Source organism: Phaethon lepturus, unplaced genomic scaffold (assembly GCF_000687285.1).
Source record: "Phaethon lepturus isolate BGI_N335 unplaced genomic scaffold, ASM68728v1 scaffold8251, whole genome shotgun sequence".
In the NCBI taxonomy this organism is placed as follows: domain Eukaryota; kingdom Metazoa; phylum Chordata; class Aves; order Phaethontiformes; family Phaethontidae; genus Phaethon; species Phaethon lepturus.
The window spans coordinates 20-21664 of record NW_010518405.1 but is presented as its reverse complement, the minus strand read 5'-3'; the positions used below and the strand labels follow the sequence as shown (position 1 = coordinate 21664).

The 21645-nt window shown below is 36.3% G+C and overlaps 1 protein-coding gene across 1 annotated transcript in view; it reads left to right on the top strand.

Moving 5' to 3' along the window:
- PSME4 (proteasome (prosome, macropain) activator subunit 4) overlaps window positions 1-21317 on the top strand; it is a gene marked incomplete at its 3' end in the record, with an annotated part of 51930 nt that extends 30613 nt beyond the window's left edge. The window contains exons 21-43 of the mRNA XM_010296717.1: window positions 4763-4818; window positions 5951-6007; window positions 6193-6248; window positions 6332-6430; window positions 6929-6991; window positions 7152-7247; window positions 8043-8174; window positions 9692-9901; window positions 10594-10730; window positions 11047-11100; window positions 11891-12020; window positions 12666-12747; window positions 13339-13492; window positions 14025-14094; window positions 14834-14959; window positions 15304-15456; window positions 16229-16333; window positions 17196-17287; window positions 17678-17809; window positions 18407-18615; window positions 18921-19006; window positions 19971-20099; window positions 21162-21317. Of these exons, the coding sequence (XP_010295019.1) occupies window positions 4763-4818; window positions 5951-6007; window positions 6193-6248; window positions 6332-6430; window positions 6929-6991; window positions 7152-7247; window positions 8043-8174; window positions 9692-9901; window positions 10594-10730; window positions 11047-11100; window positions 11891-12020; window positions 12666-12747; window positions 13339-13492; window positions 14025-14094; window positions 14834-14959; window positions 15304-15456; window positions 16229-16333; window positions 17196-17287; window positions 17678-17809; window positions 18407-18615; window positions 18921-19006; window positions 19971-20099; window positions 21162-21317 (2584 nt within the window). The remainder of the gene's footprint in view (window positions 1-4762; window positions 4819-5950; window positions 6008-6192; window positions 6249-6331; window positions 6431-6928; window positions 6992-7151; window positions 7248-8042; window positions 8175-9691; window positions 9902-10593; window positions 10731-11046; window positions 11101-11890; window positions 12021-12665; window positions 12748-13338; window positions 13493-14024; window positions 14095-14833; window positions 14960-15303; window positions 15457-16228; window positions 16334-17195; window positions 17288-17677; window positions 17810-18406; window positions 18616-18920; window positions 19007-19970; window positions 20100-21161) is intronic.
- Window positions 21318-21645: the final 328 nt, after the last annotated feature.

The window sequence follows — 21645 nt, the reverse complement described above, 5'->3', positions numbered from 1 at the left end:
CCTTTTTAAGAATAGTCTGGTTTGTGTCTTGGCAGTGTGTTTATTTTATTTATTACCTATTGAAGATAGATTTGCTTCTTCAATAGTTAACATACGAAGTTTTTCTGTTGGTTTCTTCTTACTTTAATTTTTATTTATTGCTTTATAAAGCTGAAACTGAATAAAATTCTCCAGCATTGGTCTAGTATGTTCTCCTTGTTAGACAGAATGAAATAGTGCCCTTATTTTCATGGCTTAATAAATCCTGGTTAGAGTAGAGGTTTCAAAACTTCATTTATCTACAAGTGTGTACATTGGCATGAGCCTTCATGAATCTCCTGCCAATCTAGGTTAATGTTTTCATGTTGATTTATTAGCTGCTCTTACTCCTTTTTTATCTTTTGATGACTGGTAGCCTCTGAACTGAAAAGTGATATATTTAGTACAGAATACACATTGTTAAATTAAAAACACGTTGTCAACACTTGACTTGAGTATGCTCAGTATACCCAAAAGTATACGCTCGGTGCACACGTCAGCATAGCTGTTGTGAAGTGCTTGAAGAGAGATTTCCTTGTTTAGTGAACTTAAGCATACGTAGTTTAGGTTTCATAATACTCCAACTTTTTTGGAGACCAAGCTGTTCTTATGTGTAGTTTGCAATTTCCACAGACCCCCATGCCCCTCAGTTTTGGGAGCAAAGTTCACATGTGTTTTTTACATGAATGACCCAAATAATCTGAAAGTCCCATCATAGCTCAATTAAAAACATAGCTCATGCATTTTAAATGCTTAGTGTTACTATGAATGAGCATGTAAGCAGGTGTTTAGGGAGATAGACAATTCAGTAGAAAAGAAATTTGTGCATAATCCATGCACAAATAAACTGCATAATTGAAACTTGCCAGAATTTAAAAGAATAAATTTCAGTAAGCAATAGAACTTTAATAAATGTCACTTAGTATTGACTTTTTATTTTTTAGCCTCTAAGTAGCAAGGAATTCAAACTTCATCTTTTTTGGAGGATGGAATGAATTGTCTTCTGAAGTGCCTTGCTTAACAAATTAGTAGAAAGCTATTTCATGACTCAACAGTGTGTATTTATATTATTATTCCATACAGTGTTCTTTATCCTTAGTAGAGATGCCATTGATTTCAGGTGTGTTCTGTTAATTATTTTTTTAAATGCAAAATGGATAGTTACAAGGGGAAGGGGAAAAAAAGGAGTTGAGGAGGCTGCCAGAAGCTGTGAGGAGCAATCCTTCACGACAGCAGCAGATCTCTGTGGCTGAATTAAGGTGTTCAAAGCCACAGAGTCAGAGCTATGGTGAATTATCCTGACCTAGTTGGGGAAAATGAATATACAGTTTTCTCTGCGCCTGCAGAAACACAAATGCGATGTTTTTTCTGCCACACAAGATGTGTACAGGTATGCATAATGCTTCTGCACACACAGTCTACCCTTTTTCTTAAGGGGCCACTGTAATTTTAAGTGATATCAATGTCCTTTTGTTATAATGACTCTAATGGTATGCAAATAAAGATTATTTCAAATGCAGACAGTATAAAGCTCTCTAAGGTTGAGAAATCTTTCACTGATGTTGAGTTCCTCTTCACTTCCCTTCCTTGCAGCCTACTTATTAACGAGGTAACACAAAGCAGCTGAATTAGGGAAGCAAAACCAATGTTACTCGGAGAACATCCGTTTTTTTGTCTCCCTCTTAAGTACAGCTTGGTTAGTTAGGATGCAGTATTGCTCTACTTTTGCTACAGACATTGGTCAGAGCTTTCTTACTGTCCTTTCACTGAAGGTGTTCAGACTGCAGGTCAAGGATAAGACCACTTCTTTTAAATGTGTAAGGATGTGATACCGTATGCTGAGGGGCAGGGCTAGCTAACCTCTCTTGGCATCTCCAGGAAACTTCCCAGCTCTGCTGGGGGAGCTGCACACAGAAAAGGAAACAGTTACTCCTCCACGGTGAGTAACCCTGTTTTCTCCTTGTTCATCTTCCGACTGTTGTCTCTTAATCTCTTCTGTCCAAATAGGTTGATGCAGCCCTTGATCTAGTCCTTAACACGGCACAGGTGTTTGGTTGGTTTTTTTTTGCAGTTGGTTCAGTGGTGTGATGCTAAAAGTTACTTGTTTCTGAAAAGCTGTCTCTGATTGCTGAACTGTACTTATGTACACAGAGACTTGAATGAAGTGCTCTGTAAATGTCTGGAAGTCGGAAAAAAATGCATCAATTTTTGGCAAATAAGGGGATGAATTCTTCAAAGTTCTGTTTAATTGGGATTTCTGTTCTACTTATAATTTTGGATCCTCTTTGTTCATAAGTTTTCTTGGCAATTTCTGTGTTGAAAACTTGATTCAGAATGAAGCATGGTATTATTTATACATTGCATGCAGCATTGTTGTGAGAATCTTGCTATCAGTATCGATGGAAGCTAAGAAAAACATTTCACGGCTCTTCCTTTTGTCTCCTCAGTAAACACTTAAGTTTTCTCTGGCTCAGTGGCTGACACTTTAACGCTGAATATTGCTAGCATGGATCTTAGTTTATGGGCCTGTTAGAAAACATGGTTGTATTTTGAAATAATGTTTTCATCTTATTAGTAGCTTTGTTGAAATAAATGGTTCTGCCTGTGGAGTAATGTCATGGTGAGTGTAAGGACAATACCAGGCTACTACTTGATTACTGGATGCTATGTGTCAAGTCTGCTGATCTGCTCAGGAACCTGAAGTGTAAAGAGGGCTTGGAGTGTTGTTTTTCCTTTGTTTTAAATATTAGAGACTTGGTTAGCTGGCAAAGAACAGTTGAATGCATTTTGCTGGGAGCAGGAAGGAACCATGAAGATCTGGAATCTTTCTATAGGCTATCCGAGGGACAACTGGGAAATTTTTTAATTTTCCTTGCCTCATGGGTAGGAAAGCCTTACATGAACTTAGATTGTGTATTACATCAGGGAAAACTTTTTAAGGGTAAAAATACATTAAAATACTGTTGAAAAATTTGCTGTTATGAGCTCATTTACCTATTAATATATCCAACATACCGTACAAAAAAAAAGTAACTGCTTAATGTCTAACAGCCTGAGGTTGTTTGATTTATCTGTTACCTTTATTTTTTTAAGAAGTAATAGTATTTGGGGGGGGAAGGTCCACTCTTTTGTTTGTTTATTTCCAGATGTTAATTTCAGATATATCCCCTCTCTATATCTTCCCAACTGGGAAGATCCAATCTTGGAGAAATACACCACAAACTCTGTCAGAGGAATCATGTAGATGATTCTAAAAGAGCAAGTGTGTGAGACCACAAAAGCTTTATATGTTTATTTTTTCAGGACCAAAGTACTGGATTGATGTTGGGTATTTTGGAAATTGTCTTAGTGGCCAAGTTGTACCTTGAGCATTTACGCCAGTGCTCAAGTTTTGTGGGGAAAAAATAGTGGGAAAACTTTTGGAGTTGCTTATTTTCAAGTTAACTTAGTGCTACCAGAAATACGACAAGGAAAATGAGATGAAGACTGTACTTCTTGATATATAAATCAATTGAGAAGATGACATTTCAGTTTGACTCTTGTTGGTGCTGCTGGGACTGTTACAGGGGTTGCAAAGTCAGTATGTTTACCTGATTTTTGGTTGTAAGGTCTTTCTTGGGTTTGGTGTTCCGTCATCTAATCAGCACAGCAATTGTAGTGCTCGTGTTCTAATGTGTTCATATTTACAGGAGAAATATGACTCTTATTTCTGGTTCTGACAGATAGTAGTTTGCCATTTTCTGAAATCTGAAAGTTTTAGTGTCTGGTGGCACGTGCTCAGTTACAGAATCTGTCATGTTTTCTGATGTGTTATTTAGCATCTGTAATAGGAGTAGATTGCTTCACCTAACTTTGCTCCAATTACACTGTCAATGCAATTTTATGTGAATATTTATTTTTATAGGAATTACTTGCTGATGCTATTTGTTTAATATATTACATTGGTATATTTTGTCCTTGAAAGCTTGAATTTGTCTACCATAATGTTTAGAAGGTGAGATTGTAGGTTTAAAAAGAAAACAACCCACAATAAAACCAAAACAGACTCACACAAACAGAAAAACCCAAGTGTATGCAGGATATGTTCTTATGTCTTTTAAATTCATTAGCATGTGATGTCTGAGTCTGTGTTTTTTTGCATGGTTACATATAAAGCAAATCCACAAAATCTAAGAATTCAGTTTTAAAAAAAAAATTTTTTTTTTGATTGATCAAGTTTGATCCTGAAACTGGAAAAAGTGTGGTTTTATTTTTTGGTATGGTTATTAATAGTGAACTTCATGTAGTACTAAGTAGAAGTTCTGTAGATAATGGGTACATTTCTTTACTTTATAAAGAAAGGACCAAAGTCAGAAAAGCTCCATCAGCTTAGCTTGTCAGGAAAGGCTTCTGCCTCAGCAGGCAAATTCATCTTTTTCTAGTCTAAGATGACTGGGAGCCACACTTGTTTTGATGACTCTGTGTGTAGGATTGAACATGGCTATTTCATAGAACTGGTGAGATTCTGTTACATGAGAAATCAAGATTCTGAGTTCAAGGTGTCTTTATGGTGTACTTGCCTTTGACAAACAATATGACCGATAAGTATGGCTGATTTATATAAAAATGGTAGATTTTACAGTTAGTAAATCCAAACGTTCTTAGTGCTATTGGTATGAAATTTTACTTGTTACAATGAGTTAAATGTCAGTGCAACTCAATGATTTCCATAATGTGTACTAATACTTAGGTTGTTTTCATACAGGGTCCCAAGTCTGGTGTCTTTGGAAGAGACAAAACTGTACACTGGTGTTGAATATGGTAAGTAGATCCTAATTCTGTTCAGACACATTGTAAGCGGGGTTTTAATTCTTTTTGTTTTCTGCTGTAAAAACATTAGGCTTTTTTTGAGAGCATAATTTTGATTTTTCTCTTTGTATTAAATGGGCTTTTTTGGCCAACACAGTAGTTTTTGTGCACACACCATTTCACCTTCAGCGATGGCATACAAAATACATATCTCTTGCAATAATATGGCTGGGAATGGGAGCTCGTGTCTGACTCCCCAGGCCAGAAAGATTGGGCCCGTGTACTTCCACGCACATAAGAGGTGCAGGAAACGACACCCATCACCCAAGGACTGCACTTGAGAGACAGAAGAGTTTGGGCATAACCCGCTGAAGGCTGTGACAGCTCCATTACAATAAAAGTGCATTTTTCGGGCTGTATTGTGTGTATTCTTCACCATCTTCCAAGTGAAGATGGACTACTTAAATACGGAACTGAGGCACACAGTAACTGCTTATTGGACTATGAAATGATTTTAGGTGCTTTAATACTTTTAATATCTGGTCCATTAGTTTGCAAGTGGTAAGTTTGTGGCCGTATAACATGTAGTAGAGAATGGGCTTTAGTTTAGTATTCCTTTGCAGCAATTAAGTTTATTCCGATTTAAAACCTTCCAAGGAGACTCTCTGTGTCATTGATCCTCCTTTCTTCTGCATTTCTTGTTGTTTAGATTGGGAAAGTCTGTTCCCCTCCCTGTATTGAAGGGGAATAAGTCCCTAGTCGTCTACTGGCTTGATTACTGGATATGTAAAATCTGTATGCTATTAACTTTTTTTTACCCTGCTTTATTGGGTAACTTTTTGCCCTGTGTTACTCAATTTTCATATGCTAAATAATCTGCCTCAATCTGTGCTTAGAAATGAAGTCGAGTGTCAAGACAGATAAAGAAGGTTATGTACCTACAAAAAACATACTGTTGACTTTATAAACAAAAAAAGGCCCTTATGAGACTAGTGTCCTTAGATACAAGAAGATTTTTTTTTTTATAATAGTCCTTAGTGCCATTTCTGAATAGTCTGCTCTGGCTTTCCACTGGTTTACTTGTCTACAAATAGCTTTTTATGCTCTTGTATAATAAAGATAAAGTGTTTAAATTTTTTTGCAGATTTATCAAGAGAGAATTATCGAGAAACAATTGCAAGGGTTACAAGGAAGTTGCTGCGTAAGTTTAACCACTACTCTATCTAGAAAGTACTGTGGTGTGCTTTTAAGTATCATTTAATAGATGAGAAACTTGTTTTGTTTACTTTGTCTATAATTCTTAAATTTAAGCTTTGTAGAAATAAAATTATTGTTAATTTTTAAAGCTATTTTCCTGTCTGATGATGATTTTTCTTCCAATTGCAGGCTATATACTTGATAATTCAGAAGATGATACCAAGTCTTTATTTCTAATAATAAAGGTATACTTTAAATTTGTAATACTTGAGACAAGATCACTTGTTTTGCAAAATAATAACTTTTTGTCATCTTTTTCTTTCTACAGATTATTAGTGATGTTTTACAGTTCCAAGGGTCTCACAAGCATGAGTTTGATTCACGATGGAAAAGCTTTAATCTAGTGAAAAAATCAATGGAGAACAGGGTCAGTGATTTTTCTTTGTGAAGCTTAGGTGGGGGATGGAAATAGTTTACCATGTTCAGAAAGACTTTTTTGATATTTTTGTTACTTTCCTAACCAGTTTTCATAATTTTGAAATCTAATTCCTTGATAAGAATATTGTTTTGCAGTGCTTTTCTACCTTTATTTGGAAATGTGATGTAAATCTAATCTAAATAGCTTAGCACTTCTGAACTGTAGTAACCCTCAGTTTGCACAAATCCTTGGACCAAAGTCTGAGATGTGGCATGATGCTCCATTCTCATGCTTGCTAGCTGAGAAACTTCTGTGACCAGAGCTTCCTTTTGCTTACAGAGTAATAGGCAAATAAACTTTACCAGGCAAAAAAAAATCCAGATTGACAAGAATTTGTACACAAAATTTGCCTTTTTCTAGAAGAAAAAGAGTACATGGGGAATTCAGTCAGTACAAATTGCTAATATGAATACTGAAATCTAAACCAAATTATGTATTTATTTACAGCTTCAAGGAAAGAAACAGCATATCAGAGCTTTGCTGATAGACAGAGTTATGTTGCAACATGAGGTAATACTTTCACTTAAATCTTCACTAACTATTTTAATTGAAAAGCTGATTTGTTATGTTGTCATTTAGCAGAAGATGCAATAATCCTGCACTAAGTTTCTCTTACATGTGTGAAATGTAAAACAATCTGTCCCTTATTTGTGTGTTCTGTGCAATTTAGCTGAGAACACTAACTATGGAAGGCTGTGAATATAAAACTTCCCACCAGGAGATGATCAGAGATCTTTTGTGTTTGTCTACAAGTTCATATGGTCAGGTAAGGAACAACCCTTTTTAAACTGAAATACATGGAGTTTTTTGTTGATCTCTTCAAGTTATGCTTTTCAAATCTTTGCTTTTCAATTTGTTTTCATGGCAATGTGAAATATTTACTTATGTCATTTGCAACAGTTGCCAATTTTGGCATAGTTTTTGCTTTAAGCCCCTTCTTTGTCAAATAAAGAACTTAACTGGGTGGAGAGGCTGCTGACTCCAGTTACAAATTTTAAATTTTTTGAGCGACTTAAGTCTATGCTTCTAAAGAATAATTCAATAAAAAAGTTCAGTAAAAATACACCAGGTTGACCCTATTTGGAATGCGAAGTCTACTTTTACGAAGTAGCTATGATGGCATCCTAGCTTTTAAAAACATCCAAAACAAATGTGCCAGTAGTCGGATTTTGAACTCTTTGCCCAGTGGGAACTCTGTGTGTGTGTGTATAAATTCAGATCCATCCACGATGTCTGTAGGCTCTTTAGAGTTATGCTGACTGTGTCTATTATTCTAGCTGAGATGTTTGATTCTCAAATGATCTTAAAAACACAATGACTGCTTTTGGCAACATGAAGAATTTTCTTTAGCTTTGTAGATGTTCTCAACTAAATGCTAGAAAAAAGAAATAGGTTTTTTATGAACAACTGTGAACAAGGATTACAACTCCTCACAAATAATTTTGTTTCTATGCACAAATACATCACAGAAACTGTGTGCATAAGTAACTGAACTGGATATTATTTTGTGTAGTATATTTTTGATTTGGAAGACTTTCTAGTAATGTCTCTCTTGCCACAGGTCAGAAGTAAAGCTCAGCAAGCCTTCTTCACAGCTCTGGGAACATACAATTTTTGTTGCAGAGATATCATTCCTTTGGTTTTGGAATTCTTGCGTCCAGACCGGCAAGATGTCACTCAAAAGCAATTTAAAGTACTGTCTCATTAACTTTGTTTCATGTCTGTCTTTTGAAAGTGTTTTTATAGGAGAATTCTTAACGGTGACAGTGGAATTTGGTTGTTTATCAGCATGACTGATATTTTCATGGCATATAGCTTATGCATGACTAATGTAAGGAGTTATTTGGGTTAGATCAGTTAAGAGAAATTTTGTGTTTATGTGTGTTCCTCATTCCATTGTGTGTTCAGGTATTACAAAAATGTATGTTAACACCTATTTTTAAATTACGAAATGGAAGTTGAGAAGCTATAGTCCAAGGTGGTAAAACACATTAAGCAGTTCTGTCAGCTGTAGCAGTATAAGAAAATAGTGTGAACTAGACAAAAAGTTGATCACCCATAAAATTTATACTAAATCAGGTGATTTTTGTTATGAAGTGGTGGGTAATTGCCGATTTTGTCAGTCCTGGAAATGATGCCGATGCAGTGATGCCAGGATGCAGTCTATCTGTCCAGGTGTTGGAAAGCATCGTGCTCCCCTCCTTCCTTTGCACCCCCCTCAGTCCTCCTGGCCACAGAGGCAAGTTGGACTCTTGTATGGTCAGAACAACAGCTATGGCTGCTTATCCTGCTCCAGCTGACCGATAGGTGTTACCAGGCAGCATTTGATTACATTGTTTGCATATCTTCTTATCCCTTTTCTTGTTTCCTAATTTTTATTTCATTTTTTAATTTTCTTTTCCTGCCATCCTTGTACCTCCCTTTTTCCATCCCTGTCTCCTCCCAGATAAGCAACCCATGCCTAGTTACTTTTTCTGAATTGGTCTCAGTTTTGCTACACTTAAAGCATTTGCTACCGTACCTGAATTTGATATTTCTGATACTGCTACCAGGCAGTCTTAGCCTATATGATATTACTGATGTGGTTACCTAGGCACTGTTGTTTGTGTAAGATGCTGCTCTCCAAAAGGTCCCCAAGACTTCCTTCCCATTGCCTGTGAAATTTGGCCATTTCTCACATAACTCCCACTTAATCACCTATGAAATCCAGCCCCGTCTTCATCTCACTGTGTGTAACTTCTGTCAGCTTCTCACACAATCACCTGTCGCATTCACCGGTTCTTTGTGTCAAGTCCAGTAGTTACCCGCATCCTCTTCAATCAGCATCATTTCAGGTGCCTAGGGAACAGCATTATGATTTGCCTGCAGCCCAAACATGAATCAGTTCACAGAAAGGCCAGGTGTGGTACTTGATCATTGAATAATCTCCTTTATAATGTAATTCAGAAATCAGCCAGCCAGTCTGTGGCTAAATTAATTGACAGGGCTTCCAATTTTATTAAAACAGTTCTTTAGCATGAAGAGGGTTTTGTGAAAAATCTTCAGTATTTTGACAATGAAGCCACATAGCTGAATGTTTATGGTACATTCTAATGACATGGTAATGTGAAGATTAAGGTTTATTCTGTGTGGGCGCGCACTTATGCCTTATTGTTTACATATAAGTGAACAATGCTTTAACTTTCTAAAATTACATCTTTCATTTTACAGGGTGCCTTATATTGTCTCCTTGGAAATCACAGCGGAGTGTGTTTGGCAAATCTTCATGACTGGGACTGTATTGCACAGACATGGCCAGCAATTGTTTCTTCTGGGCTTAGCAAAGCTATGTCTTTGGAAAAACCATCCATAGTTAGACTCTTTGATGACCTAGCAGAAAAAATCCATAGGCAGTATGAAACAATTGGATTGGATTTTGCAGTAAGTGACAGATTGCTTGGTGTTGATGTCTTGGATTCTGAGAGCACTTGATGACATAACTGCTTGAGACTCATGTATATTATTTGAGTTATTCTGTTGATGGCATTCCGATTTCTGTTAGGGGAATGTAGATGTGTATTTCTGAGACGGAAGTAATAGAGCTTCCTGTAATACTATTGGAACTGGTAACTTTTTGTTAACTTCTAAGGAAGCCTGTTACAGAAAGGAAGTTTAAGTTGCCCTTCAGTGTTAATTAGTGCGGGTCATGCTGAGCAGGCGTGAAGATGGGTGTTAGTAGGACAGTGTGACCAAATGAACATTGTCAGTATTTGTGGTGTTGTCCCACTGTGCTAACACACAGCACTCATTACACAACTGCCTCTTGCCTAATCAGTGGCATAAATGGCATGGTACTTACTTTAAAGACCGTGTGCCAATTAATAAAAAATATTTCATAAACAATTTTTATTCTTAATGAAATAAGAAAGTTTGTCTTTATTTTAAAATAGAATAAAACATTGTACTTGGAGAAGTAATTCTGCTATGTGAGCACAAAAGTTGTCTTCCCTACTTCTTCATGGACTTGTCTGTGGATAGGAAATTCTGCACTCTGCTTATTTCAAAACAGAAGTAAACATTGAAAACTTGTAAGTTGCTGCTCAGTCCCAAATCTTTGCATTCTCTGTCACTAGGTTCCAGAGAAATGCATTGAGATAGCTGTTACGCTGCAAAAATCAGAACATCCAAGTTCAAACTTCACAGGTCTTTGTTCAGAAGAAATTCAGTTAGGAATTCAGCGGCAGAAAGAAAAGAATGCTGAGGCTCTGCGGTAAGTTAAACTTAATGCCAGCTTATGCTACCTAATATTTACCGTACATTAAATGTAATAATCCAAAATCGCTAAACTAAATCTTAAGCTCCACAAATTCAGAATGCCCAAGGATTGTTCTTGTGTATCTTCTCTTGACTTGGCAGCCTCTCTCCTCTACACTCATATTTCCTTCCTCCCTCCTCTTTCCTGTCTTCCCAGTCGGTGCTGTGTTTACTGCGTTGCCTTCACCCACCTTTTGTTGAGAAACTTGTATTCTATTTTTAAATGATTCTCTCAGTAGCATCTGGTTGATGATTCCTTCTTTTTCCCTCAGGAACTACGAAAATTTGGTCAACATGCTGCTGGACTGTGTGGAACAAAGAAATCTGTAAGTCCTGCTTTCTGTGCATGAGAATTTGTTTTGGGGGATGGATTGGAGGTGGCTACGTGAATAAATATCAGTTGCATCAAGAAGTGCAGCCAGCATGACCAGAATCTAGTAGTATTTTTTCACCCTCGAGGTAGTTGTCCGAAAGTAGTATGTCGGTAGCAATCTTGCATAAAATGGATTGTGGCTAGCTTTTTGGAGAGCTTTTGCAAAGGGATCTGCAGATAGTGAATTTCTGGAGGTCCTCGTGCATTTGCGTATGGATTCTGCTTGCCCAAACAGGAACATAAAGGCCAATATAGGGGAATCATGCATTACTGTCTCCTAGGTAAAGAAATGAATGAGTCCTGAATTTATTTTCACTGGGAGCTTGATTTCTTTATATAAGGTGTGATCACATCTTGGGAGTTGTTGTTAATTATCTGGGGAAAACAGCTCTGGTTCTGTCTGCATAATACTGACATACGAATAGATTTTTGTTGGTAGTGTAATATTTGTGTTTAAAAACTTTTAAAGAGTATCCCCATAGGTCTGTATCTTATGTTGAAATGCCAAGATCAAAAGGGCACCATTAGCCGAGTGTTTGATTGTACTTTTGTGTTCCCAGAACACTGGGTGTTTCACTAAATGACAGTTAAGCTTGTTGACTATAGCAGTGGCATAGAATGTTACTTACGTTAGTCCAAACATATTTACATAATCTTAATACATCTAACCATTTCTGTGCAAAAGCAGTACATGCAACTATGCTACTTACTGTCTGTTTTGAATATGTTTATTTTGTTTTTAGTCCCTGGAAGTTCGAGCACATAAGCATCGGTTTCCTATCTCTGCTTCTGAGGGATGATAGGATACTGCCTGTCCGTGCCATAAAATTTTTCGTGCAGTGTCTCAACCATGATGCAATAGTAGTTCGTAAGGTAAAACCATAATTATATCTTACTATTTTGCAGCTCACGGGGGTTTAAATCAGACGTTTGTGATGTTTTGCTGTGACAAAGCACAAAAACTGAGGTGTACAAACCCTCCTCACCCTTCCAGCCGTGCATGTGCACGAAAGTTCCTAATCCAAGAAGAGGACAGTCTTTGGCAGTACTTTAGCCGTGACACATGATGTAAAGTCTATAAACTGTGAAAATGTGGAACATAGCTATTTATTCTTATTTCAGGATTCTTTTGCAGATGTCTGTTTTTTTCATCTGCAGCTTATTACCTGAGGGGAGCCATCTGTGTGTTATATTTGTACCTTTCACTCTGTCTGTTCCCTCAGTGAGGCCGGAAACTAATGGCCATCACTTTTTTCCCCTGAAAATGATAAGTGGAGAGATTTTTCTGGGCTATAAAGGTCACACTTAAGTCACGTACTATATCCCCTGAAATGAGTGAGATTCCTTCTTTATGGGAAGTATCAGTCACTGGGATGACAAAGTTCACTGTAATGTTCAGTGGCTTTTTAGGGCACTGAATAGCTGGCTTAAAATGTGTCTGTGATGAGATGATTAGACACATCCTTCTGGAGGTAAGCGTATGGAATGGATATGTTAATGCCCATTTCTTTCTTTTAGGTGGCCATCTCAGCTGTGGCTGGTATTCTTAAACAGCTTAAGAGAACACACAAGAAAGTGCCCATCTGCCCTTATGAAATAAGTACGTTTTATTTAATCTAAGAAATGTCTTACTAACATTTATCCTAAAAAAAATTTTAAAAGCATATTTTTGTGCTCAAATTAAACATAGAATCACAAGCTAAACATAGAATCACAAGCTTTTCATTTCTCTCTGGTTGCTAATGTCCTAAGCAACCAGAATAGATGGTATTTTTCAGTCAATATAGGTCAATAATAGTCATTTTTCAGTTTTGGGGTTTTTTTGAAGCAGTGGTATACATGCAAGCATGCATTAAGCTATTCACTTATTTGAAGTGAGTTAAAACTTCAGAGATATGGTCTATGGTCATTCTCCTTTCAGAAAGCCTTGTAATTTGTGAGGATAATTTGTATATCTCCTTAATTTTTTTTTTAATCATTTCAAAAGGCACATATATATAAATTACTGAAGGAATCTCTTCTATTACTGTTGGTGTTACTTTTAATCTCCTTGGGCAAATCTCTGTACAGATTTGATTGGGATGAGGGAGACATCAAAGCCTTTTAGAATCTTTTAATAAAAGTAAGTCATAACATTTGCTGGGACTGTTAATGAACAAGTTTGATAGAGTATAATTTCCGCTTTAACCAGGTGGAAACCCTAAGCCTTCCAGCATTCAGGCTGGTGACAGACCGGATAACCAGTGGCTGCACTATGACAGTCAGAATTTACCAAAGACTAAGGAAGCTTGGGAGTCATCTTGCTTTGTGGAAAAAACACACTGGGGATATTATACCTGGCCCCGGTGAGTATCATTAAGCATTAAGATAGAACTGTGAAAGCCAGCAGGAAAAGACCCTGTGGGAAATGAAATAATGCTTGTTAGGTTTAATTTTTTTTAATTGAAACAAAAATACAATTTTTGTCATCCTTTGTGCTCCTTGCTTGCTTTAGCACTTCTGGGTGGTTTTAGGGGTGTTTTGTTTTTTTTTTTTAATTATTATTTATCTTCCACCTGTTTGGGTTTTGTGGGTACTATATGCCTATATTTCATATGGCTATTTAACTGCCTGTTTTAAAATGAAGTGTGGATGTTTGAAAATTATATAGTTGTAAAATATGCAGAGTATTATATCAGTAATAATTCTGGATTGCTTGCTGTAGCAAAACCTTTAAAATAACAGGCTTAATTTTTTTGTTGTTGTAAACTTTCTTTGAAGTTCTGCTCTTTTGGGGTTGATGATAAATCCTGTTTAATACAGAGAATATAGAAAATAATCCTAAGTTTTATTTTACTTTGAAACATGTTACTGTATTATTATTTTTTTAATATTCAGAACTATGACAGTTTATGCTCCAGTTGAGCATCAACCAAAGCTTGGGCGAAGGAGAGATGAGCTGACAGAGGTAAGGGTCTCAGTGTGTTTCAGTTTTGGTTTTTGGGTTTTTTTTAATACTACTTCTCCTCCTCTATTTTTTTAATACTATCCACAGATTACTGTGGAGATCAAATGCCCTTCTGTCTTTTAACCAAAGTATTGCTTGCCATCTAGAGAGTGCTTACACAAAATGTGTGGAAACAGATTTGTTTTGCTTAATTGCAAACTAAGATGGAGATTGAACTCAACTACGCAGTTTCATGGCTGTGCGGATATAATCATGTTTTTAACAAGCAATAAGTGACAACTATTCTGAAACCTAGATCCTCACAAGACATTTTTAATCATATTTTTCTACTACACTTTCATACTTACTGTGTTACATTAATAATTTATTCTTTTATGCTATTGCAGCTTCTCTGTCAGCAATTATGGAATTATTGTATTAATGAGCACTTTCTTGTTCCCTTTCAAATCTTTATCAGTTTAGAACGAAGTTTAGCACAAGGTAATTAATGACAGTGGGAATGACTAGTTTTTAGGGGTTGTGCTAGTGAAAGGAAAGACAATCTGAAGTCATTAACAAAAATCAGGAGTCTTGCAAGACATTATCCAATATTCCCGATAAAATGATGGGGGGAATGGACAACCAAGGCATGATTTTTGCCAAAAATAGAAGTAAAATGAAAAATGGGACTTGGAAAGATTGAGATATCACTGAGGCAATCAACTGTGTCAAAGCTAATCCTTTTTTTTTGTTGTTACAGGCAGAACAAATTATATATGATCACTTTTCTGATCCCAAGTTTGTTGAGCAGTTAATAAAATTTTTGTCTTTAGAAGACAGAAAAGGAAAAGACAAATTTAATCCTCGCAGATTTTGCCTCTTCAAGGTAACTAGAGTTCAATAGCTAAATTGCTTCTATTTTGTAGGTAATTATCAAAGCGTGGAAAAGCCACACACTACTTGCTTATACCCCACTGTTGTAAAATGTTGATTTTTGAAGGTAGGCTGCTATGCTTAATCCTGTTAATCCTCTCTTCTGATTAACTACTTAAGGAAACATTTAGAGTAATACAGAAGTAGGTAGGACACTTGTATATAATTCTATTACAAAAGTAAAGTAATTTCACTTTCTGCATATTCAAAACTCAGGGACTTCACAATCTCATGTTCTTATTATGAAGACAATGTTTTAGATAATTACTGAAGACACTTTTGCATCTTGTTTTACAGGGCCTTTTCAGAAACTTTGATGATGCCTTTTTGCCAGTTCTCCAGCCCCATTTAGAACAACTTGTGGCAGACTCCCATGAAAGCACCCAGCGATGTGTAGCTGAAATTATAGCTGGCTTAATAAGAGGTTCTAAACACTGGACATTTGAGAAGGTGCGGAAGTAGTATTTTTGAGTTATTCATGGAAGTTAAGGGATAAATTTGAATTGTTAAACAAATTGAGTGTATGAAGTTGAGGGCTTTTAATGTGTCACCTATGTTCAAGAAAGGACTGGAAAACGTTGCAACACTTACTGCTTGATGGCCAAACTTTGAGCGCAATTCATAGCTTGGTTTGGTGTCTATGTAATACCAGCTGTTAGTAAAAAGCTTCAAGATGAGAACTAAGCAGTTTGCTGGTAAGGAGATAGCAAAGCTGCTCATGGTTTGTAATATCCAGTTGGAGTAAGTGCTTATGTCCACCTCAGGCTATTGTGTCTGTGTTTAGTCTCGATCTAGCTGTCTAGGTATCTTTAAATGAATTTCTGTGCTGAAAAGTAATTCTGGGAGAATCAGTTCCTTAATACAAAATAAGAAAGGAATTTTAAAACTGGGAGGGGAAGTCCTTGGGGTGTACAAGACTGCTAGCCTACCAAAAGCAAAGTGTACGCAGTCTCTGATACAGTTATACTTAAATCACCAGGACGCTGTTGCATACGTAGTCCACAGTGTTTCAAACACCTTGTAAACAAAACTAAAATGATTCCTGAAATCTTACCTCTGATAGTATTTATTTCCTTTTATAAATATCGTACTATAGCTACTTCCAGAATCAGTATTGTTTTTCCATTATTTGAAAAGATGGAAGGAATTTGGGTTCACAGAGGTTAGACAGCCATTTGTCCTTAAATAGACAAATCTTGTCTTTTGCCTTTTTGCTGAGCAGGTGGAAAAACTTTGGAAGCTTCTCTGTCCATTGCTTCGAACAGCTTTATCCAACATTACAGTGGAAACATACAATGATTGGGGCACATGCATAGCAACCTCCTGTGTAAGTACCCCTTTTTTTAGTCTTGTGAAGCTATATCCAGATGGTCAAGTTTTACAAATAATATGTAAATAAGAGCTTTATGAACAGGGGTGTTTGACTATATTTTATCAGCCGAAACTGAGAATGTAAATACATTATAAAAAGAACACCCATTCAAAATCTTACCCTTTTTTTTTAAATTTCGTTCTCCCCTTGGCAGACAGTTAAACACGACATTTTAGAAAGGAAATAAAGCCTTGGTTTTCCTTTTAAGTATTTTAGAAGAGCTGTATACAGTTAGTGGGTGATGTTAATGTGTGTGCTTGCTATGTGTTCAGTTTTGTGGGAGTTTTTGAACTCAAATGACACGGCTTCTCTTGCTTTAAAAGTGTGCAGCTTAGCATTATGCTGTGAAAACTGAGTCTCAAGTTATCTTCGAACATACAGTGAGATTCCTAAACACTCTGGTGGCCTGAGAGTTGTGGTGTCTGAGAAGCAGGGTAAATGATAGGCCACAAATATCTTGGATCAGCGATTCTTTGAAATCACTTGGCAAAATTCAGCATAGCTTGTCAGCCAGAACCCTGGCAATTAATTAGCAAAATTCAGACATAGTTATTCCTGTATGTCAAAAATAAAGCTAAAAATCCTTCTAGCCTTATCATTGTATTTACCAAATAATTAAAACTGTGTGGTTTTGTTGTGTTTTCCTCCTGTTGAGGTTCATTGTGAAAGATATTTAGCTTTGCCCTTGCTTAATAGAATAAACCCAAGGGATGCAGAGAAAATCTCTGTCAAAACTTTCCTTGTTTATACATTATTTACAAATAAAAAAAAAGAAATCCCCAATTTGCTTATATCTCTTATACTCATTTATTTTCAGGAGAGCAGAGATCCTAGGAAACTGCACTGGTTATTTGAATTGCTGTTGGAATCTCCATTGAGTGGTGAAGGAGGATCATTTGTAGATGCATGGTAAAATTAATTTTAACTTTTTTATTGTGGCTTAATAAAGAAGGAAATAAAGCATGGATAAAAGGTATTGAGAGCATATTGTGCCAGCTGGCTTGAACAAGCAGGGAACAAAAGCACTGCTTTCCAATTAGCGTTCCCCTACACAGTGGCGGTTTCTTCATTATTTTGTTAATGTAATTAAATCTAGTTAACAGAATGTGAATGTTTGGAACTGGCATAGCAGCAGTACTGTTGTTTCATTCTGTAATTTTTACTGATCTTTACATGCAATTCACGCAGACACTTTCATCCATTGACACATACAAAACATTCCAAAATGAGGCTTGGAGGGGACTGGGGAATGGAGGAACAATTTTGTTTGACTACAGATATGCTGGTTCTGATTTTCAGCCGACTTTATGTACTACAAGGTGGCCTTGCACAGCAAGAGTGGAGAGTACCAGAGCTGTTGCACAGACTGCTGAAGTACTTGGAACCTAAACTCACACAGGTTTACAAAAACGTCCGAGAGAGAATAGGAAGGTCAGTGTTTTCATCTGCAGTTCTTGGGTTGGTTTTTTTTTTCCCTCTTCATTTTATTTGGGTAATTGAGTATCTAAGTAATTACACTGAAGTGGTGACTGCTTATCTCTGTGTGTTTATACTGATAATAGAAATCAGTTAAATTTTGTTAACAGACTTGCTTCAGAAACTTCAGATGATTTCTCTATTTTTGTCTTTTATTGTATGTGGCCTGTCATGTTTGATATCTCTAAAGCTCTTTAAAGAAACAAACCCAAAAGAAATCCAAACCACCTTACTGCATCTAAGCTCTAATAAGCCATAAATATGCAAGGAATCCTTTAGGAAGCATTTTAATGACTTAAGAACTAGTTGCAGATCTGTTTGGGGGTTGTAGCGTAGTAGTCATCTAACCCTGCTTGATTCAAATATCTACAAAGAGGGTATTTGAAAAGCATTTGTTTTTAAATAACTTTGAAGTGAAGCGAAGAGGAAACTTTCTACAAGTATTAAACTTCACAGTTCAACAAGTTGATCTCAGATCACTTTTAGCTATGGTCCCTGGGTAGTAGTCATGCTAACTGTATGTTCTTGCTCTCTTTTTTTGCTTTTTTTTAGTGTTTTGACCTACATATTCATGATAGATGTTTCCTTGCCAAATACTGCTGCAACTAAATCTCCTCGTGTCCATGAATTTACTTCCCGGATACTTGAAAATCTTAAACCCCTCATGGAAGCAGATGAAGAAATTCAGAATCATGTTATGGAAGAGAATGGAGTTGGTGAACAAGATGAGCGAACTCAGGGCATTAAACTCTTGAAAACAAGTGAGTTAATGAGGTTAAGAAATGGGGGGTATTTAAGGACATGACAGTTGAGGTCTGCAAATCGTACACTTGCAGTACACAATTTCTCCTCTCAGATCTGTGCTGCAACGAGGTATTTGTTGTTTCAGGATTGAGGTTTATAAAGTCACCTCTACAGGGTCAAACTTAACTACTAGTGAAGGTCCACTTTAGTGTGTGTAAATCTCCCAGGCGAGTCTTGCAATAAATTTGGTCTATAATTTTGGGGGGGATTATTACTATTTTTTATCGTCTTAACTAGTGGTCATTTCTCTTTATAAAAACAGTTCTCAAGTGGTTGATGGCAAGTGCAGGACGGTCCTTCTCGACAGCTGTCACAGAGCAACTACAGCTTTTACCCTTATTTTTCAAGGTATGTGCTTTAATTGCTACCTTATTAGTCAAGTTTGATTAAAAAGGGCTTCTAGATGTAAAGCAAAGTTATAAGGGACTTTTCAAATAAAAAGAAAACCATTAATGGTAATAGAAAATGTGCATACCAAGGAGGCCCAAATGGAGTTTTTATGCTTATGTATGTTTACAGCTGGTAATCTAGCCTGTTAAAGGCTTTCCTGACAATAATGACTTGTAAGTGAATTCCCTGTATGTGTTTAATTTGGGGGGAAAGAAGTGCTTAATTCATGAATGAGTGTATTTTGTTTCCGTTCCAATACTTAACCTTTAGTTGTTTTCTTCTGTTCCATGATTATACAACTCTTTCTAAATGGTGGTACTTCTCTTGTTATTCCTGGCACCTCTAATCCTTGTATTCTTTTATTAAGCTGGGTCATTCAGTGCTACATATCTGAAATAATACATATTTGCATGCTCCAAAGCGTATGTCTTTATATAAGCATCAGTCAATTATCCAACAATAATGTATGTGAACAAAATAAAGGTTCACTTACGTGAAAGTGAACTTGAAATACTGATAAAGCACGCTCTCAGTTTAGGACATACATCTAAAATGTTAAAATGATTGGATTTGACACCAAAAGAATTGCACTGGGGAACCGAAGTCTTAGTGGCACCCATTTAATCTTCCTAAATTGCTTCAGACTAGCCATGCTGTTTAGGTAAGTAATATATGGTGCAAGGAACAAGGATCTCGTGATTCTATTCACTTTTTTCCACAGCTTATTGCTGAGAATATTTTAACATTAGATTGACTGTTTTTCCTAGTTAACTTAATCTTTCAGCATTGTATTGATTGTATTTTTCCTAGATAACTTGCCTTTCATGAGATTAAACTAGAAAGTTTAAGGATTTTGCTGTTAGCAATGCTTATTTGCTAATGCTAGCTTTTTTTTCCCCGTCTCTCTGATCTTGTTCTATAGATTGCACCGGTAGAAAATGACAATAGCTATGATGAGCTCAAAAGAGATGCTAAGATGTGTTTGTCGTTAATGTCTCAGGGTTTGCTGTATCCTCAGCAAGTGCCTTTGGTCCTTCAGGTGCTAAAACAAGTGAGTATGGTCTAAACAGCGTAAAGCTTCTCATTACCTGATGCACTCTGTGCTTTTTTTCTCAAAGATTACACAATAATAGTGATTTGAAGAGAATCAAATACTGTTTTTCTTAGAGGTGAAAGGAAAGAGTTTATTAGAAGTGCTTTAAAGCATTTTTAGAAATGGTAAATGTGTTGTTTTGTTTCCTACTTCCAAACATTTAAACAACTTGTATCTTAAGGATTTGAACAGTATTTCAATAAATTAAAATTTAGTTCAGTAGTGGATCGTTTTAAGCCAAACATGTCTTCTCATGAGTGTAACAATTCAAAATCCAGTTTGAAAACGAGTCATCATATAAAGAGCTGCCCTTGAATCTCTGCCTTTTTATAGTTTTACAGTATACTTATCAACTGCTCTGGCTTTCTGAAGAACACAAGTGAAAATGCACTCTTGAATGGTTCATTCTGTATACAGTCTGTCATGCAAGAAATGCACTACTTTTGCTAGTCATTCAAGTCTGATCTACCAGTAGTCAAATTACCTATTGCAAAATGTTGGTGTAAGCTGTACACACAGACAAAATAGTAACTGCAGTGTTGCAAGCCAGGCTGCACCCATGCCTGATGCTTCCAGTAATTTGGGCTTCCATAAGCATGTGGAGATGGAAGTAAAGGAAGTTGAAAAGACTTTGCTTCCCAAATCCACTGTACAGAATATATATATGCTCAAGCAGAACGGAATTTCTGATTTATTTGTGTCTGCCTCATGACTGATGTTGGAAATTAAGGGGAGAAACTTGCCTGCTTTTGTCTTTTACAGTATTGGGTATCTGCTAAATAATGAGGTATCCGTTAAATAAGTGTGCTTTGGAAGTTAAGCCTGTAATAAATTATTATTTAAATAATAATTGTGTGCTTTGGAAATTGAAGAGCGTAGGGAACAAAAATATCTGAATAAGGGAAGTTATTTGCAACTGTCTCCAAAAGCTTTTTCTTAAATATCGTTGGCTTTACATCAGGTAGCTTCTTTCCTTCACATTCTTCCTTTCTCATACTTATTATTTATTTTCACTTGTAGACAGCAAGAAGCAATTCTTGGCATGCTAGGTATACCATATTAACCTACCTCCAGACCATGGTGTTTTACAATCTCTTTATCTTTCTCAACAATGAAGAAGCAGTCAATGACATCAGATGGCTGGTTATAAAACTCCTGGAAGATGAACAGCTTGAGGCAAGTAATACCTCTTCTGAAGTGCTTTGTTTCACATGACTGGTTTCTTGCCCTTGTCAAGTTTTATGAAAAAGCTACTGGTTGTAAATTAATACAGCAAGTACTTCTAGCTTAGCATTCTTCCTATTTTGAAAATATAACTAGCTTTATAGGATTTACTTCTTTCATATTCCACTTTTTCTTTTAATATTCCATTCCAGGAAAACAGCTGTGTAGAAGATACTTCATTAGTGATTTTTAAAAGTTCCATTGTTACTACTTTCTCAACAGAATGGAACATTGCTTTGTTTCATTCTTGGTTTAAGTACAGTGGAGATAGGGATATCAT